Source organism: Triplophysa dalaica, chromosome 23, assembly GCF_015846415.1.
Source record: "Triplophysa dalaica isolate WHDGS20190420 chromosome 23, ASM1584641v1, whole genome shotgun sequence".
Lineage (NCBI taxonomy): Eukaryota > Metazoa > Chordata > Actinopteri > Cypriniformes > Nemacheilidae > Triplophysa > Triplophysa dalaica.
In genome coordinates this window covers 11,605,698-11,630,961 of record NC_079564.1, presented here as the reverse complement: position 1 = coordinate 11,630,961, position 25,264 = coordinate 11,605,698, and the positions used below count along the sequence as shown (strand labels likewise).

Genomic DNA, 25,264 nt, shown 5'->3' with positions numbered 1-25,264 from the left:
CGATCAAGGCATCTCTTATATTTAAGTTAGTCTGAAATGAGGCTTAAGACCTGTCCGAGAAACCGCCCCTTAATGTATAAGCTGTAGTTACAATTATTCATTAGAAATTATAAGGTGCATTACAAGGCATAATTAATACTTTATTACTACTTTTATAACACATTATACTGTATATGCTTTAAGTAAAGTGTTACCGATATTTTTACTTGACAAAATTAATAAAACAGCCTGAAATAAACATAGAATTTGTTCCACCTCCTGTTAAATTGTTCATAGACTTATAGTATTTCCCGTATTTCCATTAAAGCCTGGACCTTATTCCCTATATACTTCCTAAACATTTCTTCAAGTTTTTTCCTTGATTCTTGGAAAAGCGGTTCCAGAAACGTCCAGATTTACTCAAGAAACATAGGCCTCCATTGATGTTCAAGGACTAAGCTATTAGATGATTCAGAAGATCCGACTCTAACGTTGGCGAGGCATCCAGACCCCTTCGTTTTTTTATAAAGCATGGTTCCTTTTCAGAAAAAATGGATGGTGGCGTTTACGAGATCGAATCTGCATACGTAGAGCTTTCCGAGGTTCCCAATCCATTCGATGTCGTCCGTGTGAACTCTGCGGTGAAGGCCTTCAGATTCATCATGAAGCAGAGCTACATCTGTGCTCTTATTGCCATGATGGTGAGTCCCGTTCAGTCGTTCACCCTCACTTTCAGACTCTCTTTTGAGTTTGTTTACCCACACCTGGTTTCTTAAGGTGGCCAATTTGGTCATTACCCGTGACAGATCTGAATGGACATAGGTAATGTGTACCATGTGCAGAAAACCTCTGGCTGGCCTCGTGCAGAACCGAGGTCACCCATTAGAGACCCACAATAGGCATTTGACATGACTGAAGTAGCTGAGCACAGTTTGGACCGGATCTGAAGACTACAATCGTGTCTTTCTTTTTGTCAAATCTGTAGATTTGCTTTACTCATTCTGCCCCTGATTCTGGTGTTTCATTCAGGCGTGGAGTATCACTTACGTGAGTTGGCTGACCTTTGTCTTCCTCATCTGGTCATGCACTCTGTGGATGGTGAGGGACCGCAGGAAGTATTCAATGATCACCTCTCCATTCATGGTGTTCTACGGGAACTTGCTCATTATCCTGCAATACATCTGGAGCTTTGAATCACTGCAGCCTGTTCCTGGACTGTTTCTGAAGAAAGATGTGCCCTTCCGGGAACTGGGCTCTAAAGTAAGACTTGTGTTTGTGAACAATATTTATCATCGAATAGTTTAGCTGTAAAATCTGAATGTGGTTTAAAGTTTTAAAATACACACACTTGTGAGCGCTTCTTACATTCATTTTGTTAGAAACCTTTACATGTATAGAGGTCACTACAGTGGACAGCTATTCGAGCAAGGTTATTTTACTATGTACCTGTTCATTGAAATCAAATCAAATATTGACCTTAAATGTTCTACTTTTTTCTTTGTGTATTCATGTGTTTAATGGCACCACTCAAATGAAACTGAAAAGTAAAAATATGTGTAAAAAGTGTATAAAAACGTATATAAATTTAGTCTATAGCTCTATATTTTTTTATGAAAATGTCACATATAAGCTGATAAATTGAACTACTTGGAGGAAAATGTGTTTATTGTTGTTATTAAATTATATTATATTGAAACAATTATATGACATTTTATTCGATATTTTGAAATTATAGTTTACAAAATCTATTTAGACATTTCTGTCAAATCGCATAAAATATTGGTCTCAATATTATTAATAAAAACTTTAAATGAACATTTGAAAAGTTGCTTCAGCAATAAACTGAAATCTGGGTTTTGGTTGAGGAACTTAAATTATTAACTGAAAACAAATACTACTAAACTAAAAACTAAAAAAACTTAAATATAATACAAATCAATTTAACATTTAAATCAATAAAAATAAACAAAATAAATTGCAAAATTATAAAAGCACATGAGAAACTGTGAAAAATTAAACTTAAATAACATGAAAACAGAAAATACAATATTTAAAGCTAAGATAAAATTTGGTTAAACTTCAATAAAACTGAAAAAACTATAATAACTCTATCCCATTGTTGCCACCATTTAACAATAACCTACTTTAAATCGTGCATCACATTTATTTTACCACCATAATGAGTTTCATTCCCATCTATTAACACCTTTACCCTGGTAATTCACATCATTTTTTGCCAAAAACAAATGAAGCAAGTATGGTCTGTCCAGCTTAAACTTTATAACTATTTTTCACACTGGTTTTTATATACTGTGTTTCAAACCAGAGATCTTACGTTTTTATGCGTTTGTTTGTAGATTCTCTGTCTCCTCAGTTTCTGGCTGTTGTTGAGACAGTCTTTAACAGAAAGAAAAGAGAGACAGACAGATGACAGTCAACTGTCTGATATCAAAGTGGAAGAAACCATACACGGTGAGACAGACAGTTATTCCCTAACCTCTAATTTCTTTCTTATTACTTATTGCCATCCTGTAAAAAACTTAATTGGTATTGTTTCTGTGATCCTCCCAAAAACAAGTCATAATGTGTGGATGGATGTTTGTGTGTTATAGATGAGCCTGATGACGGGGCAGGATGTCACAGAGAGATGATGGATGTCTTGGGCAGTACACTCATGGCCATGCTTAATAAGTACTGGATCTACATCTGTGGCGGGATGTTCTTCTTCGTCAGCTTTGAGGGACGCATCGTCATGTACAAGATCATATACATGATGATGTTTCTCTTTTGTGTGGCACTTTATCAGGTTTGTGGTGTTTTTTTGTTTAACATGTTTTGGAAAAAATTTCAAGGGTTTTTTATCATAATAAACAGAACTATTATTGATTTGTTCTTTATTGAAAACAAAAAACATTTAGACCAAAATAATTGTATTGCCATATTTATATTTTTTTGTTTGCCCTTCTTTCTGGTATTAGTTTGTTTGTTATTTGGTTCGTCTGCCATCGTTTTGTTTGTCTTCTGTCTATATGTTTGTTTGTTTGTTTGGTTGCCTGTTTTGTTTTTCGTTAGGTTTGTCTATGGAGCAGATATCGTTATGCTTTTCTGACATGTTGTGAATAAATGTGTTGAACACCTCTGGTTGCAGTTAAACTATGAGAGATGGAGGTGGATGTTGAAATATTTCTGGATGTCAGTGGTGGTGTACACCATGCTGGTGTTGATACTGGTCTACACCTTCCAGTTTGAGTCCTCCATACACGTGTGGTCCAACATGACTGGCATGAGCAGAGAGAAGTATGAATGCTTTTAAGATATCTTTCATTTTTTTATTTAAGTAACTTATATTTTTGTTGTACAGTAAGTTACAGTGAGCATTATAATAAAAAAAATGGATTCGTGAAGTCACCTCATAGTGTGATCATATGTGCAGGCTGGAAGATCTCGGTCTGGAGAAGTTCTCCGTTCCTGCTCTGTTCACACGGATCTTCATTCCCACATCTTTCCTTCTGGTGTGTATCCTCCATCTGCACTACTTTCACGAGCGCTTCCTACAGCTCACCGACATCAAGTCTGTGGCCGACAAACAGAAGAGCACCATCTCTAGGTACGGAGGTAGATTCAGACACAATGACACACGTATATATTATATTTTAATGTTTCGATTTTTATCCAAATGCTGAATTATACGAATGTGGTTTTAAATGTTGAACACTAATGTTTAGAATCCTCCTTTTTGTTTTGAATTCGGAAACACGAATGTAAATATTGAAATGAATGGGCATCATTGGCTCCAATAAATCCTTGTCACACATAAACAGCTGTTTTTCCTCAATTTATCAGGCTTGTGCATCTGGACGGCAGTCTGGTGGACATCTCCATGGTCAAACCTTCATTCAGCTCCACCATAAATGAGGAGGAGGTCGAAGAGAGAGTAGATCTGGAGAAGGAGGCAGCAGATGTCAAACAAAGAGAGGAGGAGAAGATCTCGGAGTCAAATTTATTATCAGAAGGCTTCACCTGCCAGGTGGAGGCAGGTCCTGTGCCAGAGCCGGAATCAGGTATTCTCGCCTTCAGGTTTCTCCCGTTCCACCTCTTTTCATCATCCATCTTGATCGGTTGATACAATTTGGCACTGCAAAATGTGAGGTTTTCCAGCAGAAATGCAACGTGTCGTATTTTGAGCGCAATTTAGTTACAAATCTAAAATTCACACTAAATGGAAAGAGTGCTCAGAGTAATCGAGTTAAACCAGAACATATGGATGGTACTCATGATGATTAAATCGACCTGAATTAGAAATGCTTCTTACCACATTAAATTATATTCTTTATTGAATGAGGCACACTATAAAAATCTTGAATCCATATTGGTTACTCTCACTGGAACAATACAACTGGAAGAAGCTTTTATTGGCTTGATGGGGCAGGATAGAGCCAGCAAGGTAAACAGACCAGAATAAAAATGTCTAGACTTGTTGAATGTGTAAACACTTTTACTGGCAGGCCCGGTGAAGAGTGACTATTCTGTCTTTAACTCTGACTGCTTATAACTAGATAAAACAACACTTCAGTATTCACAGAATCATGAATTGACTTCCACAAAACATTTTTGTCCAAGTTACTTTATTTTCCTTTTTGGGAGAACATATTGCAAGTTAGATTTTTTACATTTTTTTGTACCTTGTTGATCCAACCCATGAGCATTTTTAAGCTGTTATTTAGCAGACAGCAGCTGCATTTCTCTATGTGGAGTTGCACATACCACAACAGGTCAAACGTTGGTTTTTCTAAACTGTTGTTAAACAGCCTCTTGTATTTTATGAATATCATAAACACGTCAAAAACACGTCGCTTCGATTTATCTGTTGGTCTCAGCAGTTTATGAATGTTTAGAGATTCTAACTACAGTATATTAACCATCAATGGCTGGTTTTGTAGAACACTGTTCCTGCACCTTAATTATGACAAAGAGTTTTTTTAACAAATGAGTTTTGCTGTTGCTTCTGGTTCTTCTTCAATTCACAGACATCTATTTCTAAACCTCCTTTGCATTCCTCGGTGTGAAAAACATTGGATTTGGTAATTCTGCATACGGAGAGGTGACTCAGCGGTCATGTGGTTTGACATTTTCAGCCCATGTGTGTTCAGAGAGTAGAGATTTTAGATTGTAATGTAATTACAATGCATTGTGTAAAAAATGCTAACTTGTGGTATTACAGTAACACCAAATATAGTATTGTACTGTAGTGAACTGAACCAAACCAAATCATTTTTACTATAATTACTTTTATTATTATCAAATGCCTGAGTATGAATTGTTAGTGCATTACTAGAAATTGCAAAATTAAGGTGTGACCAATGGGCAGCAAAATCCTCATTGGGTCAGACTAAAACAGGCGGAGAAGAAAATAAATAGTTCAGTTTTATTATAATAATAATATTAATTGATATTTAAATTTTATATCGCTGCTGTCCTTCTGAAACCTTGTACCTCCATGTTAAGTGATTTTTACTTTTTTTCAAAAATGACTTAATTCTTTTTGGCAACGGAAGGCAATGTCGAGGCTTTTTATTATTTGTTCTTGTTTGATGAATATTTTTTTGAAACATGTACTGTATGTTATCTGCAGATCTGAAGAATAAATGGCATCTGGTGGTTGAACGTCTCACAGTGCTGTTCCTGAAGTTCCTGGATTATGTGCAAAAGATGCAGATCTTTATCTGGTGGCTGCTGGAGCTTCACATTATCAAGATCGTCTCATCCTATATCATCTGGGTCTCGGTCAAAGAGGTAAGAAAGGGTGAAAACATGTGCAAATTTAAAGCCTGACGGTAAGTGATCTTGAGTTGTAAAAGTGTACATGGCTGGAAAATCCAGTTGAATCCTTGAAGGCATAGTTCACCTAGAACACAAACTTCTCCAAAAGATAGAATGTCATGCATGTTTGAAATGACAAGTAAATAATGACCAACTATAGGTATCAGCATAGTTTCTTGTTAACCAAAGCTGGTCATTTATGGTCTTAACTGGTCTTCATAATGAGTTTTGGTTTTAGCCTGATTGACCATCATGGTCAAGTCATTTAGAGCTTGAAAACCATCTTGGACTTGAATACCTGGACCATGTTTCATAAACCAGATTGACTAGTAGATGACTAGCCTTTGCAGATGCTTTCTGAAGATGATGTCAGAATCACCTGAATATTTTGCTTCATCACATTTATTTGAGGTCAATCGAAATTATCAGTCCCATGCCTCCGTAGCTTTGAACCGCCAGCCTGACAAGCGGGTCTGTGAGCGGCGCCGTAATGGCACTGGACCGGATGGCTGCTTGCCGGAGCTGGATTATTTTACCCTGTTGCAAGTCTTGTCTATGGTGTATTATGTGTTTCTGTCTTTCTCACCACTTTCCTCATGTTATGCTGTATTTTTCTTCTTAAATCCATTTCGTTACACTGTATATGTGTAATGACAATAAATTGAATCTAAATCCAAATCTGTCCCGTCCTCAAAATCATATTTTTTGTCATACTCAGGTATCTCTGTTTAATTACGTGTTCCTGGTTAGCTGGGCCTTCGCTCTGCCTTTCAATCAGTTCAGACCTCTGGCGTCCAGCGTGTGCACTGTCTGGACCTGCGTTATTATCGTCTGCAAAATGCTCTACCAGCTTACCTCCATTAACATTAACACATACTCGAAAAACTGCACTATGGTAGGACACTCAAAAAAATTCACACATATAAGCAACGTTTATTACATGCTGAAAATGGAAATATCTATATGTATTTCTATCTCTCCTTCAGCCGGATAACTACACAGATGCTCAGAAACTAGACATGGCCAAGTCACTTCTATACAGTGGCTCAGTGGACCCGGCTAACTGGGTTGGCCTCAGGAAGTTCTCTCCACTTTTGGAGAATCTTCGGGTGAGACGCATATATAAACAATGGTCATGAAAACGTGCATGTATGTATCTGAATTTCATTCCTTTATGTGATTCTTCACTACAGATTAACTTGTTGATGTTGGCCCTCTTGGCGTTTGAAGTGACAATTTACCGTCACCAGGATTTTTACCGTATGAAGAACAACCTGACCCCTCCGGTCACGAGAACCATTTTCCACAATATAACACGCCAGCATCTGGACCATGGCATTCTCAACTGCGCCAAATATTTTATCAACTATTTCTTCTACAAGTTTGGCCTTGAGGTACAGCCATCAATACCCATTGTTATCCAAATTCTTAATGTTACAGTGAACTTTACCAAGTAGGATGGGTTTAAGGATCTTTTTGGTTTCTAGATGATTTTTACAATGCCAGGATAAAATAACATCTCTCACTGATTTTTTTGAAAATAGTCGATAGTCGTTTGAAGAGCTGCTAAGGATTGGACCAGGTTTGTTTCACAGAAATGCTGTTCTATGACCAGATGTTCAGATGTTGATCCATAAACACTTTCTGCACGTCTTGGTCAACTTTTAGGGAACTGTTTACTGCTCTCATGCATTTTTGTGATTGTATATTCTCTTCTAGAGTATTTCACATTGTTGAGACAAATAAACGACAGTATACTATGGTCTGTTTGAATACACGATTCTGATTGGCTGTAAGGTGTGCATTAAAACTGTTTAAATCAATTACAGCTTTAACTTGGCAAATGACCATGGTATAAGCGGGATAATCCACGGCTAGCCATGCATTAAAGGATTTTAATGCTCGGCTAGCCGTGAATTATCCCTTCCATTTAACGTTAAGCTAATGGATATTGAATTTTAATTTCATACTATCAAATGTATAAAGAAATGTATATAAACCAAAACTCCCAAAATATCCAAAATGTATTAATTAAAATACTTTTGTGCGTAAGTCTTTTAAATATTGTTTATTTTCTTAATTTCATTTACGAGAATAACAAGATATTTTTGGAGATTTGGTGTGACGACTTAAAATACAATTCTTTGAGGTTGATGTCCTTGCTTTAGTCTTCTTTTTGATACTATCAAATGTACTCATCATTTTGCTAATGTGAATTCCATGTCTGCTTATTAATTTCCCCTCCAGACGTGTTTTCTGTTAGTGGTAAATGTCATTGGTCAGCGGATGGATTTCTATGCCATGCTGCATGCGTTTGGTCTGATTGCAGTTATGTATCAGAGGAGAAGAAAAGCCATTGCACACGTCTGGCCTAAATACTGCTGCTTCTTGGCCTGCATGCTGGCCTTTCAGTATCTGATGTGCATCGGCATCCCACCTGCAGCATGTACAGGTGAGTGTCAAAGGTCTCCAATATGACCTCCAATAAAGGTCTATGAAAACATGGATGACTCTGGTAGTCAAACTCTGATGACTCAGATAGTTCAACAAAAAATAAAGATTCTGTCACCATTTGGTTAACCTCGTGTCGTTCCATACAATAGAAGTCAACGGGGGTCAGTGTTGTTCGGTTACCAAAGTTCTTCAAAACATCTCCTTTTGTATTCTACAGAAAGAAAGTCATACGTAATGATAACGTACACGATGAGAGCTTTTATTTTTGGGTGAATTATCCCGTATTGTGTTCTCTATTCTCTGTGGTTCAGACTATCCATGGAGACACCCGTCCTCCAGGATGGATTCCAACGTCATCAAGTGGCTCTACTTCCCCGACTTCCACACCAAACCAAATCCTCTCTTCCCCCTCTGTGAGTAAGAATGTTTTGAGAGCTTTTACGGCACGTTGCCTAGCTCTACAAAATATTCAAGTTTGTATTAACGAAATGCAAATATGACAGTATCGTTTCAACTTCACAACATGTCTTTCATATGTCTCCCTGTAGATGATTTCATGCTGTTGCTGTGCGCGTCACTGCAGCGCCGTGTGTTTGAGGAGGAGAATGTGACGGCCGTCCAGCTGTTGGCGGGGGATAACACCGAGATCTGTCGAGACCTGGACGCCGCCACTTTCAGCCAGCACAACCCTGTTCCTGATTTCATTCATTGCAGGTGAGCTCTTGACATGTGAAACATAAACACAGAAATACAGATAATAGAGAAGGATTCGTGTCAGATTTATTACAGAAAATGTAATAAATTTGATATTTACTGTAAAAATAACAAAAACATGAAAGTGAGGCTCAATTTCCTTCGCCTTGACGGTATTTAAAGTCCTTCCTTTTAGGCATATTTTCATCAGTTGAGATACTTATCGGAAGGGCTATTCATAAACAGAATTACCATCCTTTATTTGTATTCTTTGAGCTTTCTCTCCAATGTCATTTAGAGCGACGGAAGAATGTTCAAACAATCCATAACCAACTATCATTCTGTCTGTTCTCTCATTACATGTACTTGAATTCAATACCGTGTGGAAAAGAGGCCATCTATACAAATATACCTCCATTATAATTACATTACGTTTCTTCTTCAAACCTCCAATCTTAGGTTTGTGGTTCCAGGATCAGTTGAGCTTCCTCTGCTTATTCTCGTAAATGAAATTAAGAAAATAAATCCTGATTCTAGATCAGGGCAGGACCGTTTATCCTCGAGCAGATCATTTATCAGTCTTAGAAATCCCATCAGACTCTACACCTCTTCTGCAGCATTCAGCCAGTTAAAACAGTTGGTAATGAGGACGGCGATGAAGACATTTGGAGAGTTTTTACTGTTAATGACCATATACTGCTCTGATCACATTAGGTTTTGTTAAAATAGCACGCGTGGTCAATTTTTCACTTCTCTACGCATTACATTTATTTTCTCAAGGGTTTGGTTTCTCATCATTACAGATTGCAATAAATACAAATGACCGACTGACGTCATATGGGTCATTCAAAGGAAATGGTGCCCTTTTTTGAAGAATCATACAGTATTTTCTTCACTCTTAAAGTACAAGAACCGTAATCAGGGTTGCCAGATTTGCATGACAAAACTAACCCAATTGATATCGACATCGAAGAAAAATGCCACTTTAATCTTAAACAGGCCTACACATCATGTAATGCGTGACACACAATTTCACCTTTAAAATTACTGGATAGATGTTATCATAAACACAGTAGTGTTAATAAATATCTTAACATCACCTTAAAAAATGACCTCAGCTGAAAACAGAATCCTTTCACTTTTAACCTCCGGAATAAAAAACAGCCCGCGGCAGGGCAAACCGTGGACCTGGCAACCCTGACCATAATAACCACAGAAACGGACAATTATATTTAAAGCGTTGGACAGTATCAGCATTTTTGACGAATATTAATCCATTATTTAATGTTTTGTGCCAATCTTGTCACTTTAAAACTTTAAACAAATCCAAATAATTTATGAAGTAATAACATAAACGATCAGTGTTTAAAACGGTTTACAATGTTAAGCTAATAATAATAACTTAATAATAATTTAACAATAATAATAATAAGCTTGAAATGATAATGATAATGATAATGATAATAATAAGCTTGTTATGATTTTATGTATCACCAACAGAAATGGGAAGCGTTACGGATTGCAAAAATCTATGATCTAATACAAATGTTCATTATGCCCTAACTAATATATATCATTGCACTACCTCATATTTTATAAATTTACCAAAAACATATGTTCTGTATTTTATTTTAAATGAAAGGCAGAAAAGGCAACATACTTTTCTTTATCTCTGCAGGTCGTATCTGGATATGCTGAAGGTGATCATGTTCAGCTACCTGTTCTGGTTTGTCCTGACCATCATCTTTATCACGGGCACCACGCGCATCAGCATCTTCTGTATGGGCTACCTGGTGGCCTGTTTCTACTTCCTGCTATTTGGGGGCGAATTGTTACTGAAGCCAATCAAAAGCATCATGCACTACTGGGACTTCCTGATAGCATACAACGTTTTTGTTATAACTATGAAAAACATTCTCTCTGTAAGTATATCATAACACCGCTAAGTAATTCAGGGATAATAGAACTTATAATAGAAAAAATAAGTCTAAAGGTGTTTTTAAGGTGTTGCTTGTGTTGGTAAATTAGTCTGGATATGACATCAACAGCCAAAGGCTGATAAAAATGATTATGTGTGAGACCCTGCAGTGTTTATAGTGCTTTGCATTTTTGCGGGTATGAATTCAGAGGGTGTGAAGTAATTACACACATGCACTGAACACACGCATTTACCTGGACTATTTTTAATTAACGTTCATTCAAAGAGTTGCTTCCAAAATGTGACATATCCATGAAACTATTTTGATGTTTTTTTGTAGTTTTTTTTAGTAATTGTGGTTTGTGTCCTCTTGGATCTCAGATAGCCGCCTGTGGATATATCAAAGCGTTGGTGGTCAAACACTGTTGGCTGATCCAGTTGTTTAGTCTAGCTTGCACTATAAAGGGATATTCAAAACGTAAGTAATGCCGTCATTTTCTGGTTTAAAGATAAAAACACTTTGGCTTTTATAAAGGGGTTGTTTGATAAAAAATCCAGACGATTTTGGTTTCATTTGATCATTTAGCAGATGCTTTTCCCCAAACCATCATAGTTGAGTCGTACAACAGAGCGATTAAATCTAAGTAGGCTATTTTTACAAGAAATGCTAAGATTCAAAGTTTCAACAATTGTAAGAGAAATACTGCATGTTAGAATAAAGAGAATTTGATTATTTTCAGTAAATATAGTTCATGCATTCAACATGCATGTGAGCTTTTCTTTTTTTCATGGAACAAAAAATGAAATTCAAAATCCAACTTGAATATGTTCATGTAACAAATGTAATTAAGTTACTTGAACAAATGAATTTTTGTAGGAGACAATATACTATTTTGTGTGTACTGGACCAAATTCACCCATAACATGTTGCTAACACAGATTATTTTGTTCACTGTACTTAGATACTCAAGTTTTTGTCCCAAACTTGCTAAAATATATAAGTTCCCAGCATGCATTGTGGCATATTTAGTTCGGTTTTGAATCAGTTTTTTTGCCATCTTTATTCATCAAGTTGTTGCTTAGTTGCCTGTTGTATTTAAAGTTGTTTTTTAATGAATGATGTTTCATTGTCAACATGATTGATGTCTGTGTTTCTGGTGTTGATGTCTAAGTTCATGATCCCGTCATGCACTTACGGTGCACTACCCCTGAAAGTGGATTCAAAAGAAACTGCTTGAGCAGTTACTGGACCACTGTTATAGTTTTTCTTCATTAAATTATGTTAGAGCGTGTTTATAATGTAATAAATAATATAAGAATAATGAATACAGTATTTTGGGTTGGGTGGACTTAAATCCATAGTTGAGTGAACTCACAAATTTGCTTGTTGTCCAGTTATTTCAAGTTGATTCAACTGATTTTCTTTGGTTGCAATTACTAAGAAATTTAAGTTGAGATAAACTACTTGATCAAAAGTTAAGTAAGCAAGAAAAAGCTAGGGGAAATTGGTACTATGATTTTTGTTGTTGTGTAGGCTTAAAGATTTTTACAGTTGTGAAAGTAAATAAAGTTTCAAAAGATGCCATAAAGCACCGTAAATTAAAGTTACAGCTCTTAAATCTCATTTATGTTATTTCACTTTTACATTTACTTAATACCTTTGTTGTTGTATGAAGGAAAAAGAGGTGAGCAAATGATAAAAGATTATGCCATTTTGGTTGAACTATTACGCATAGTTCCAAAACAACTCCAGTCCTAACAAAAGCCTTGATGACATTGAAGAGCACATGACCAGTGAAATCATCACTGTTGTCAGCCAGGAAAGCGAACCAAAAATAACTTGGTGCACCTTTAATTTCTTAATGCTGACAGGTGAACCGTGATGTTCGGTTACAATGAATAAGAATTTAATCTAGTATAATAAGTGTAACAAATGTCTGTATCTGCATCAGTAGAAGCTAATGAAACCCTTGTGTTTTTACAGCGTATGAACGTACAAATGTCTATTATTTACTGTCAATAAAACTCGATTAGCGCGGGAATGGTTTTAATCTCTCTGGCCTTTGCATGTGCGCAGCGGAGCAGCAGGAGAAGAAAGAGTGCGAGTTGCCGAGTGATGAGGCCGGGATCATCTGGGACAGCATCTGTTTTGCCTCTCTGCTACTGCAGAGGCGAGTCTTCATGAGCTACTACTTCCTGCACGTCGTGGCCGACATCCGCGCTTCACAGATCCTCGCATCCAGGTACACACGCACATCTTTAAATGTGGAATTGTAGTTCAAGTTTCAGTTGTTTGTGAGTGGATGACGTCACTTAATGGAACATTCTGGGTTATTTGCCTAAATGTATTAACTTGTATGTCAGTGGGTGGAGTTTGCTGGTATGTTGCCCTTACATGGTATTTATAAAAAAAGAACCCAGATAGAACAGATAATTGTTAAAGCTGTGTTTCACATTGATTAAACATTAAATTAAATAAAAAAATGGTTTAACCATAAAATGACCCAAGTACTATATGTGACTATGGACGACAAAGCAGTCTTACTGGTAATTTTGACCCACACAATGTATTTTTGTCTTTTACAATAAAAATCCTGTGCAATTTAAGACTGGTCTTGTGATCCAGGGTCACATATTAGTAACACTTTGCAAGATTAATGCACTTTTTTATAATAAAAAAGTAAACAGTGTAATCTGCTAATTCTCTCGGGCCTTGAATTCTCAGATGACATAAGAAAATTGAATCCCACAATGCATTCTTTGACTTTTTATTTTTCAATGTGATGGATGAAATGGAAATCATGATGTTGATTAATGAAACAATGCAATCTGATGAGGTCATTTTACTTCAGTATAACATACTAATATTTGAAATGTTTACCATCACATATAGCTTCATATATTTACATAAAAGTAGTGTACACATTATTGTTGTATTTTATTTCAAACCAGCACAAGTGTTTTGGTCATACCAGTGTGAAACCACCATAAACGTTTATAAACATTTATTTGCCAGTGTTGCCAGCGTCTGTTATGGTTTTATCATCAACACACCTGAATGCAATAACCCAGAATATTCCTTTGCACGAGTCCCATTGCAGTTTACAAAATATTGTGACCCGATATCTTTCCCGAGGCAAGTGTTCACGCTCACAAACGTTGATTTAAACTGCCGCCAATGAGTTTGAGTTTAACTCGCTGTGACGGGCCCGTTTCGCGAAACCTAACAATTCTATTACCAGCGAATCTCAAAACGCATTCATCAAACTGTGGTTTGTTTGTTCCCTTTGGCCGTTTCTCTCTCTTGCCGTTCATCTGTCAGAGGAGCTGAGCTCTTCCAGGCGACCATTGTGAAGGCGGTCAAAGCCAGAATAGAGGAAGAGAAGAAATCCATGGACCTTCTGAAGAGACAGTGAGTTCATCAAACACTCAATGAAGACAGTGTGCGACTAACAATGTTTCATTGTTCACTGCCAGCTGCCGCTGTGCCGCTCATACAGCTTATGAACTCTTAAACATGCATGAATACAAACAATCCACACACATTGATTGGCGCTTATTGCTTCCAGTTGGGATTGCATCATTTTTGTGGCTTAAAGGCGAAGTGTGTAATTCTTTTGACGTTCAGTAATGGGCATTTGTAGTTTGATTTCTTTTCAAACTAGTCTTAAATACTGTGCTGCTATCAAAATGGCTCTTTTATATGTTTATATGTGTGCAATATTCATTTTTATTGTTTTGTTATTGTATGAGTTAATAGGGCACAGGATGTCTCATCCTTGCCAAGATGTTGCATGTTTTCCTTCCCTCGCATCATACCCGCACATGCCCTAACATGAAGATACAGTCTCCCATATCATCTCAATTTACACTATAATTGTGTTCAAGGAAGAAAAAAAAGGAAGTCAGATTAACCAAACAAGTAGTGAAGAATAAATCTCTCTCTCTCTCTCTCTCTCAGGATGGACCGCATCAAAAGCCGACAGCAGAAGTTTAAGAGAGGTAAAGAGAGGATTTTGTCTTTGGCTCAGGAAAGCGGAGAGAGCCACTCAGTGGTTATAGAGGAAGATGAGGATGATGATGATGAAGGTACGTTAAGAAGAGTAACGTGTAACATAATCTGTTTTAATAATATAACAGCAGTATTTGTTCTTCACATTAGCTCTAGAGTTAGCACATCGACTCCAACAGTTTGTAAATTCAACAAGTGCCTGCATTTAACAGAGGTGTTAAATGCATTTACATATGAATTGCACATACCAGACCTGAAGGTAAATGTCTGCTGTCTTAAATGATGTTTCTACATTACAGGAGAGACGAGCAAAGAGAAGAGAAAAGGCGGTAGGAAGGAGTGGTGGAAGCCGTGGGTCGATCACGCGTCCAGTTAGTGTCGCTTTTTAAATCTCATTCCTCATTTAATTGCAAAAATCCAAATGCTCATATTATTCCCATATGGAAGGAGATAAAAAAAGATGTTTACTATTATAATTTAAGTGCTATATGATAAAAAATCTAATATATTTTTAATTTTTTTTAACATTTTGTTCGCACATATTATGTTGACTCCCCCTTTTATTCAGCAATATTCAAAGGTCCCATTCAAAAACCTCACAGCATCTACCCAGTAAAATAGTTTAGAACTTGACATTAACTGAAAATGTTTATTTATTTAAAAATGACAAAATAATAAGAAACATTTTTTTAGGTTTTTAAAAAGCATTTCAATGCTCCAATCTGAAATTTTTAGTCTTTTTGCAGCCCCAATAGAAGTCACATGGGGCCCCCTCGTGGGGTGCGGCCCCCCTGTTGAAAACCACTGCCCTGTATTGTTTTTAACATGAGCATTGAATACTATTGTGTTTGTTCCCCAGTGGTCCGTAGTGGGAATTATTACTTATTTGAGACGGACAGTGAAGAAGAGGAGGAAGAGGAAGACAAAAATCACGAGGAGCCTCCCAAGAAATCGGCATTCCAGGTAAGCCCTCCATAAGCCTCCGTTCTATACTGCATGCGCACCATTAACACCCCTTTTTTACGTTACGTCTCATAACGTTTCCCTCAAGTCCATTGTTCCCAAACACGACCCGTTCAATGTCTCTGTGATATGAAAGTGTTTCACTGTGTTTTGTTTTGTTTCTTCCCTCAGCGTTTAACATTGTTTCGTTATATGCCAGACCACTAACAGCTTCCCGTGCGGAAGTGCGGTAACATGAATAACGCAGACCCTCGCACCCTGACTAACTCCATCACTGCTCTGTCCTGTCTTGTAGAGAGCTATCCGAAAGTTTGCCTCAGCTTTGGTGGCTTTACCAAAGTCTGTCATTAGACTGCCCAAAACTGTACTGCAGTATGTAATCAGGGCAGCCAAGGTACTTCACGACGCTTGATATATCTCCTCTCTGTCTTTATGCTGTAGACTGTCAACTCTGTCCTCTTAGATGACCACTGCATTTACCTGTCCCGCACAATGCAACACAGCTCTCATTTAACCTATATATGGCACGGGCCCGGGAGAGTCGCTCGGGCCAGGAGGAACAGTTGCACTCCGATCAACCTGCTGATATTGTGCATGCACACCAAGGAAATGCAGTGTTTTATGCATATCGCAGTAGATGCATGTGAGAGCTGAATTTTTCCCTGGAGGTTTTTCATGGGTTTGGTTGTGCCGTTTGAACAAAGGCTGTGTTTTTCTCCTTTGTCAACAGTGTGGTTCTTTTTTGGGCTGGGACCTTAAAGGCAAAGTTCACTCGAAAAGAACAATTCTGACATTTCCATGTCGTTTAAAACCTACGTATGAGTCTTTTGTCCGTGTTACACAAAAGAAGACATTTTGAGGAAGGGCTCAGTGGTTTTTTGTTCGCTCAAGGAAAGTCAATTTGGTTCATTGTTGTTTGGTTCCCCACATTCTTCAAAATATCTTATTTTGTGTTCTGCTAAAGACAACATGTCATACTGGTTTGAAATGACGTAACGGGCGAATAAATGATGAAAGAATTTTCATTTGGGGGTGAACTATCCCTTTACTAAATTTCTTCATTGTGGAGTTAAACACACCCTGCGGCTGGTTTTCTGTTTTGTGTATCGTGTCGGTGTCTTGATCGTATGGCGGGACGACTTGCTTTTACAAACATCCCAGCTCAAGTTTTAATCTTGTATTGGAACATTTGGCAAGTTTGTTCGCTGCATGTGTGTAAGATCTTTTGTTTTCCATCAGAGGAGGAATCAAACCTGGCTCGTCCTCTGATTCCGAATGCCGCAGTGTTAGCGAAGAATCAAAACAAATTAGATCTGGAACAGAGACACAAGAAAGCAGGTCACCATCTTCACCAACCGTATGTGTGTCTGACATAACTCTTTGCTTCTCAGTTCGTGTACCATGCCTGGATAACTGACTCTAAAACCGCCATGAAAGAGAGGAGTAAAGAGAGACGGCGCTTCTGGCAGAGATACACAGAAGATCGCTTTACCAGGAAAGAGCCGAAGGAAGGTATACTCAAACTTCTCATTTTAATCCGTGACTAGTTTGAACGTCAGTGTTTGTATTCAACTCACCTTCCAGGTATATGATGCTCTATGCCACATTTGGGTCATAAATAGGCACTTTGTATGTGTGTAAGCGTAACCCTACGGGTGTTTCGGGCACCTCATTAAAGCCCCGGCGCTGTTGCCTGTAAACGGAGGCCCCTTCGCACCCTGCCAGCTCTTTCTTGGCAGGCGGCTTCCAGGGCCCCGAATTCTCGGGGCTCGGGGATGAAGAGGGCCATGTTGCATTCGCTATGCTCAATTCATCCCATATGATGGCTGGACGGCCTTTCAAACATCCAGCCAGCAGATTCAGACCTAGCCCTGAGGCCGCCAGCTAGAGACAATAAAACATTCAGTTAATATAAATGAAAATACTGTGTCCGTGCTCACATTGTTGAAATCTACAGTGTCTTAGAAGTCATACGTTGGAGTAATGAGTCAAAGGGAAGGCATGTAGCTGACACTGAACAGAAGAGAAATTCTTTGGCAGCTGGGCAAAGATAAGCCCCATCGCTGTTTTTGAGAAATATGCCTTTTTAAACGTTTGTGTTTTTTATGTCATTCTGGTGAATAGTTTTAAAGCTCTGACCTTTTAGTTTTTTGGTTTGTTTTCATGTTTCAAGTTACACTTACAAAAAATGCCCATAATTTTTGTTCAAAAAATACAAATTATATTTTCTATCTATTGACATTTAATTGTCTACTTAGTTTATATTAGTTATAATTATTATTTATACTTTGTTTTTACTGCTTTGGTAATGGATAAAATTAAAAGGTAATATTACGGATTTAGAGTTGAATTGTTTCAAGTACAGGTGACAATAAAGAACTGTAGATATCTAGCTTTGAGGTTGTGAATTGCAACCAACAGCTCAGTCCACCTCTCAACCCTTCCTTTCGATGCACTATGGTGGCTGACACAGGACAAAGATGTTGTCAAGTTTTTGCTTCTTTGCCAAAGGAGATAACATATTTACGAAACACGCTCTGTAGAGCAGTTTGTCCGTTTAGGGCTACTGTAGAAACAACATGATAAAAGCCATGTAAGGTGACCCGCGGTGTATGTAGATAGAAATATCTAAGGTAATAAAAACTTAACGTTTCATTATGTAAGGTCTTTATACACCACTGAATACATACTTATGTATATTATATACCATTTCTGTCAATAGATCTTCTTTAATCTTCCTCATTGCATCTTTAAGTCTTATATGAAAATGGCAATCATTCAGCATAACTGTAACATGTCATCTAATAGCGTCACATAAACATTTTCATTTTTTATTTGTAGTGCACATGTCCATTGAAGAAGGAGATCAGGATGACGGCGTTATGGAGGACGAAATGTCTGATGGTCCAGGTAAGTCTAATTCACTGCTCATCTCATATTTCTCCTCACAGTGAATGAAACACAATGTCCAGTTCTGCTGAAGCTCAGTGGCTGTCTTTGTTCTAGATAACATCTTGAAACGTGTGTTCAACATCGTGAAGTTCTCCTGGGTGCTCTTTCTGGCCCTGATGGACAGTTTCACCGCCTGGCTGAACTCCATCTGTCAGGAACACATTGATATCTCCACTGTCCTTCGCATCGAACGCTGCATGCTCACGCAAGAGGTCAAAAAGGTATTGGTGGCAAGCAATCCCATGATGCTCTGCATTACTGAAAATATGAACTCTAGAATGCAATTGATTTATGTTTCATTAGGTCATACGAATTGCAGTTTTTATGAATAAGAACGAAAACGTAATAAAAGCACTTTTTTATTGGTGGGTTACATATTTAGGAACGTTATTCTAAAGTCGTATTAAATATTTAACGCTCATAACTTGATGTATTACTTGAAATGTATGAAAAACCAAAATGACACGACCGCTACAATCAAACCACAAATAAATGTGCACCGTGCACAGAATGTACAGAACTCTAAACCTTGAGGTTTACAGCATGTCATTTTCCACCAGGGTAACATTCCATCACGGGAGAGCATTCATGTGTATTACCAGAGACAGATGTGCAGACCCGCATCCGCTGAATCCAGTCTGGACAGAACTGAAGAGGTGTATACAGACTTCAGCCCTGAACAAAGTCATCTTCCTCAGCAAGATAACACCATGGAAGGGCTAGAGTCTGATCTCTCTACAGACAACCTGTCTTGGTAAAACTTCATTTAAAAAGAAAAAAAAGAAATATTTAACTCAGATCAGTGAATCACTTGTATTGTGGTTTCTCGCTTGAAAGGCCAAGAAATATTACATTCATGCATTTGGCAGACACGACTTACATTGCATTAACCTATACATTTATACTTAGGTAAGTGCAATTCATTGGGATCGAACCCACAACCTTGCGTTCTTAACACAATGCTCTTACCACTGAGCTACAGGAACGCTATTAAACTCTTAAAAACGGAAGAGTCATCGTATTAGATATCAAATACCTTCTGGAATATTGCTGCAATATTTTTTTACAATAGCTTAAGTATCTAAATACTTTGGGGGGCTATTTTTTTTTTAATTCACAGTCTTTAGACGGTTTCATTGGAAGCACACTCCTGAACCAAAGTTAACTTCCGGTATGTGTTTGGTTATAATACAACAATTTATTTTATATTTAATTCATAATATTATTATTGTATATCAACATTCTATTGTCAATTAGTTGTATTCAATTAAATTAAAACTACTCAACAGTTATTGATGCTTTACGGAAGTCTAACGGAAGTTAAGTTTGGGTCACATAGCATTTGTTTATGTGGTCACCGCAGAAAGTGTTTATACAAGTGTTCTAGATTTAAGTTTGAGTGTAATTCAGTTATATTTAATCATATACAACTCAATACAACTTCCTTCATGCTATGAATTTTAGGTATGAAGGTTTAAGTTTAAACAGTTCATCATGTCTACAGACAGATATATGTTCTGACATATACATGCATGTACTACTCAAATGTTTTCTCAAAAAGTTAATCTAGTCAAAGCTGTCAGCAGACATAAAACACATCGCATGGGGTTGAGATTTTTTTTTTAAATAGTTACAAATGTTTAAGTGTCAGGTTAAGCTCAAAGTATATTGAGGATGGTTTGCACAAGAACAAGTCAAGACTAGATGTACACCAAAACAAAATTGACATGTACACACATTTACTTTGTCAGTTTGCTTATTTTATTCAAACTATTTAGCAATTGTGATCTTATAAATTAGAGACTTTATTTAAAGAAGAGAATATTACGATGAAATACATTTTTTGAAGTACGCTTTATCGTATTTGAATCGGGTCATGTGTACTCCTGTTACACCCCGTGTAGGGCGCACACTCCGGATAAGATATTTGCAAAGGGTTTAGTGTGCCAGATTTCAACAACAGCCTCCTGTCTCCGAGGTTTCGCTGTACATGCTATTCCCTCTTTCCCTCACCACCACACTCAGGCCAAATTATCACTGCTAATATATTCCTCTACCAATATAAAAATATGGTGACTAATTTTGGCCTCAATGTGGTATGTTAATCTGCCAGACGGTCACTACAGAAATGAGTCAGCCAAGGCCTGTAGCCAGGGGGAGGCTTCGAACGACCCACCCCTCACAGTCAAAGGTCTAGAATTTAAGTCTGTTTTTGTAATAAAAATGTGTCCTTTTAAATAACAACTGCCAATAATTAGGATCATGGGTGTCGGGAGCACAAAAATTAAATGCAAAGCCGACAGCAGTTTATCAGCAGCTTCACTGGTGCAGTGACAAGTAATATTAGTTTTGACGCTATCAACAAGTTCGAATCCGCTTTTCACCAAACTAAATGTTCTACATTTTCACATCACATATCATATCGTACAGGCATTTATTTTTCAACAAAATTAAGTAAATATTTGAAAAATGGAGTTTAATAATAAATACATTGTAAGGTTAGGGATAGTAGGGAGGTCTTTTGTTCCAAATAGTTGACATCCATTTAATAATCTGGTAGAACTTTACAATAAGGGTCCGTTAATAATCATGTACTAATATGTGAAAGAATACCTACTTCCATTTGAACGAATGTTGAGTGAAGAAAAAAGGACTAAACAAGAACTAACAAGGGTTAACCTCAGCTAACACCGGTGTCATGAGGTTTCATGTGTTAAAACTGCCAAGGTGCGTTTACCAAAACTTTGTGTGTTATAAGTTGCCCATGCATTTAGGCATTTTGGCAGATGCTTTTATCCAAAGCGATGTGTGCATGTATTTGATACGTGAAATTGCAAAAATGTAAGTGTTGGAACAAAATATGTATTTTATCTAGAAGCGAATGCTCACCCAGACCTGCCTGAAACGCCTCGTGTAACCACACCCCCACAACATGACGTCAGCTCGTGGAGTGATTTGACTAAAACCGCCCAAATCTGCTCGCAAATAATGTGGGCGGGTCTTGTAAATCTCATTGTACCATCGCTGGCGCAGCCTGATGTTCTGAATATTTGAAGTGCCGTTACATTTCCGTGCAGTATTCGACCAATCACTACGCACTGGTGACCTGGCCAATCATAGCACACTTCGCTTTTCAGAGCGATGAGCTTTGTAGAATATCAGCGCGTTTCAGAGAGGCAGAGCAAAGATGAGATACAAACATCATACAAAATGTGGAAAATACAGCGTTTTTAACCTTAAATCGTGTATACACATTGTATTACATCTAAAGCAAACAATAATATTCGTTTTAGCAGAGAGCCAAATGACCCCTTTAAATAACACCTGAAAGTAAAACTTACCAAATGGACCCTTAATATAGAACAAGAAGCTCTTCTGAGTATTTGTAATGAACAGCTAGTTTCGAGTGGTCCTCCGATTACACATTTTACCATTTGGGACAATCAAATGAACAGTGGATACAGAGCATACAAGTATTCAAAACTTAAATATTAAATAATAAATGTGGGGGAAACAACAAAAAAGGTCCACTTTTAGGGAGGCTGGATACAGTCCTCCAGCTGTAAGTTTATATAGGGCTAATGTAACTTTCGCTTATGGAGATGAAAGTGGGACTACATTTCTAAATATGTTCCAGGTTCGATGGAATGCTGGTGATATTATACTTTTCACCGTGGTACTCAAACATTACCATATTCGTTAGATTTTCATACCATATTCATATTGAATATGATGCATGTATTGAATACAACTGGACACTCTTGGAAAATTATTATAAAATGTCAATATCAATATAGTATTTAATTCAACATGAAATCATATACATTACCAATACATTAAACTGGTACACAATACAGTGTCTATAAAACTGATCATCTTTATGTTACATTTGTAAGCCATGTTCTTTACATATTATTTTAGGAACCAGATAAGTAGAATGTTGCCCCATAGACTTTTATTGTAAGTGCATAAGTCAATAATTTGAAAGAATAAACAAAAATTGTAATCAACAACTTGCCAAAGGTGCTATCAGAGCTTGTGTAGCTCTCATTTTCTTGTCTTTTAAATACTGAATATGTATAGTCATAAGTGTATTTGTGTATTTTGCAGTGCATACACAGAATCCACATTGCTGTATGAGTCCACGCTTGACCACACTACAGGACCGGTTGACTGCGTTCCCAAGACCAGCCAAAGAACTCGACCCAAACTCTCCAGAGTACCCAGTGTAGATCTACAGTCTTCATCTAGAGACAGTGCCGCTAGTGCAGGAAGGTTTTTATCACCCCTCTTTCTCTTCTAAAAAAAGGTTTTGTGTTATTATAGCTTGGGGGTTTCTATCATCATGACTTATGAGGCAGGTGAATCTATTATGCTTGTAAGCTGATCTGTCTAGGATGTTTAAACGTGTTGATTCACACAGCTACTGTAACCCTATGGTGAAAGTGAGCGGTGTCTTTTAAAAAGCCTTTTCTTGAAACTTCAAAGTAGCTTTCTTTAAATTTAGTTTGGGGTAATGTTGCATAATGCTTCCCCCTTGTGGTAATAACCATAAATCGCAACATATCTGTTTTCTCTTCCATCAGTGAATGTACCCAGGGCTCTGAGCTCTACTCGCGCCAGGGCACGGATGACACAATCGAGGACACTGTGAATGAACAAGCCATGAGAGAACGCCCAGATAAACTCTGGACCCCCATTTCAGACCTACCACCCCCCTCACCACAACACCACTGTGCTAGCGAGGGTCAGACACCTCAGGGAGCCACAGCCAGTGAGGAATGGGACAGCATTATCGCTGCCGAGCGGTCGGCCTGGTGCCGGGGCGGCGCAGATATTCCCCCGTCGTACAGTAAAGCCACTGGTCTGGATTCAACAGGTGAAGTGGCGGGACACTCAGAGGTGCGGCAATTGAGGATCGCACCACCTGATGAGAAGTCAGGCTATCAGAGCTGTGAAACACTGCTGTCCATGAGCCATCAGCTTACAGCCAGTGAGCTACTACGGAGCAGGTGATGTCACAGTCATGTGACCTAGGTTTATGACATTAACTTTAGTTCATCTTTACATGTTAGAAACAGTTAGTGTGTCTTTAATTGACTTTAATTTTATTTTATTATATAACAATAATTGTACATTATATATATATATTTACATTAAGTATTTATTTTGTGACTTTTATTTTGTTTGTTTGAAATACAGAATTTTTTTCTTTACATGTTAGAAACTGTTAGTGTGTCTTTAATTGACTTTAATTTTATTTTATTATGTACAAATAATTATACATAAAATATATAAACAAATATTTATTTATAAAATATATAGAAACAAATTAATTCACCAACTATTTAAAAATATTTTACTTTACATAAATATTTAATTTTAAAGTTTAATTTACTTGTGTTTGACACGTTTATTTTATTTTTTAAATACATTTTCTGTAGAGAGCAATCTGTAGACTTCTTTAAAGCTTCAATTTCTTTTTTTTTCAGTACACTTTATATCTACTTTTTAGAAATATACTTAATATAGGCCCTACTTTCCAGGAAAACATCATTTTAAACTAGTTTTACACTGAAAGTTTACTTCTGTTACACTTCTAGAATATGTAAGCATACAAGTAAAGTATACATGAAATGTGCTGGTGAAATAATACTTCATAAAATGAACTACATTTTTTATAATTACTTTATTTGTTGTTTTAAAATGTCAGTAATTTATTTAAGAAATGATCCAAATTGAAATGCTCTCTGATGTTCTTCGTCAGGATGTTCTATGATGAGAAGCTTGAAGAGTCTGAAAGTTTCTACAGATCTCAACCTCAGTTTCTCCAGCTCTGCTATGCTCTTTATAACATGCTGGTGGCTCATTCAGAGATGGTTTGTTATCTGGTCATCATCCTCAACCACATGATCTCAGCATCCGTGGCCACGCTGGTTCTGCCCATCCTTATATTCCTCTGGGCCATGCTGTCTGTTCCTCGACCCAGCAAACGCTTCTGGATGACAGCCATCGTCTATACAGAGGTGTCACATCTGTTGTATAGTTTAATTTAATATCCATATCAACACAATGATTTTGAAAAGATTATGGAGAGGGATACAATGTTTTTTAAGCATTCTGTTTACAAGCTACAGCTTTGTTCAGAGTTGTAAACTTAAAGATGTTCCTATAGTTGTTTAAAAAAATCATTTATTTAGATTAACTCCTTTCTTTTCTCTACATAGGTGACTATAGTGATAAAATACTTTTTCCAGTTTGGCTTCTTCCCGTTCAACAAGAACGTAGAAGTGGATAAGGTCAAACCATTTCATCCTCCTAACATAATCGGTGTTGAGAAGAAAGAAGGTTACGTCCATTACGATCTGGTTCAGCTTCTCGCTTTGTTCTTCCATCGATCCATACTGAAGGTATTAACATGTGACACATTTGATGTGCATAAAATGTTTGGTATATGATTCTGATGTTGTATC

At 37.2% G+C, this 25,264-nt stretch overlaps 1 protein-coding gene across 3 annotated transcripts in view; it reads left to right on the top strand.

The window, feature by feature from the left end:
* Nucleotides 1-25,264, top strand: part of LOC130413332 (piezo-type mechanosensitive ion channel component 2) — a 97,209-nt gene that overhangs the window by 64,474 nt on the left and 7,471 nt on the right. For all 3 annotated transcript variants that reach the window (XM_056738441.1, XM_056738442.1, XM_056738440.1), the window contains 29 exons: nt 526-680; nt 1,009-1,239; nt 2,337-2,451; nt 2,592-2,785; nt 3,128-3,276; nt 3,413-3,586; nt 3,823-4,040; nt 5,612-5,772; nt 6,518-6,694; nt 6,786-6,908; nt 6,993-7,193; nt 8,047-8,251; nt 8,565-8,666; nt 8,802-8,967; nt 10,625-10,868; nt 11,246-11,342; nt 12,942-13,107; nt 14,187-14,276; nt 14,826-14,953; nt 15,176-15,247; nt 15,736-15,839; nt 17,231-17,351; nt 18,681-18,749; nt 18,846-19,012; nt 19,352-19,545; nt 22,902-23,066; nt 23,378-23,803; nt 24,559-24,817; nt 25,019-25,201. In XM_056738441.1, coding sequence (XP_056594419.1) covers nt 526-680; nt 1,009-1,239; nt 2,337-2,451; nt 2,592-2,785; nt 3,128-3,276; nt 3,413-3,586; nt 3,823-4,040; nt 5,612-5,772; nt 6,518-6,694; nt 6,786-6,908; nt 6,993-7,193; nt 8,047-8,251; nt 8,565-8,666; nt 8,802-8,967; nt 10,625-10,868; nt 11,246-11,342; nt 12,942-13,107; nt 14,187-14,276; nt 14,826-14,953; nt 15,176-15,247; nt 15,736-15,839; nt 17,231-17,351; nt 18,681-18,749; nt 18,846-19,012; nt 19,352-19,545; nt 22,902-23,066; nt 23,378-23,803; nt 24,559-24,817; nt 25,019-25,201 — 4,856 coding nt within the window. The remainder of the gene's footprint in view (nt 1-525; nt 681-1,008; nt 1,240-2,336; nt 2,452-2,591; nt 2,786-3,127; nt 3,277-3,412; nt 3,587-3,822; nt 4,041-5,611; nt 5,773-6,517; nt 6,695-6,785; nt 6,909-6,992; nt 7,194-8,046; nt 8,252-8,564; nt 8,667-8,801; nt 8,968-10,624; nt 10,869-11,245; nt 11,343-12,941; nt 13,108-14,186; nt 14,277-14,825; nt 14,954-15,175; nt 15,248-15,735; nt 15,840-17,230; nt 17,352-18,680; nt 18,750-18,845; nt 19,013-19,351; nt 19,546-22,901; nt 23,067-23,377; nt 23,804-24,558; nt 24,818-25,018; nt 25,202-25,264) is intronic.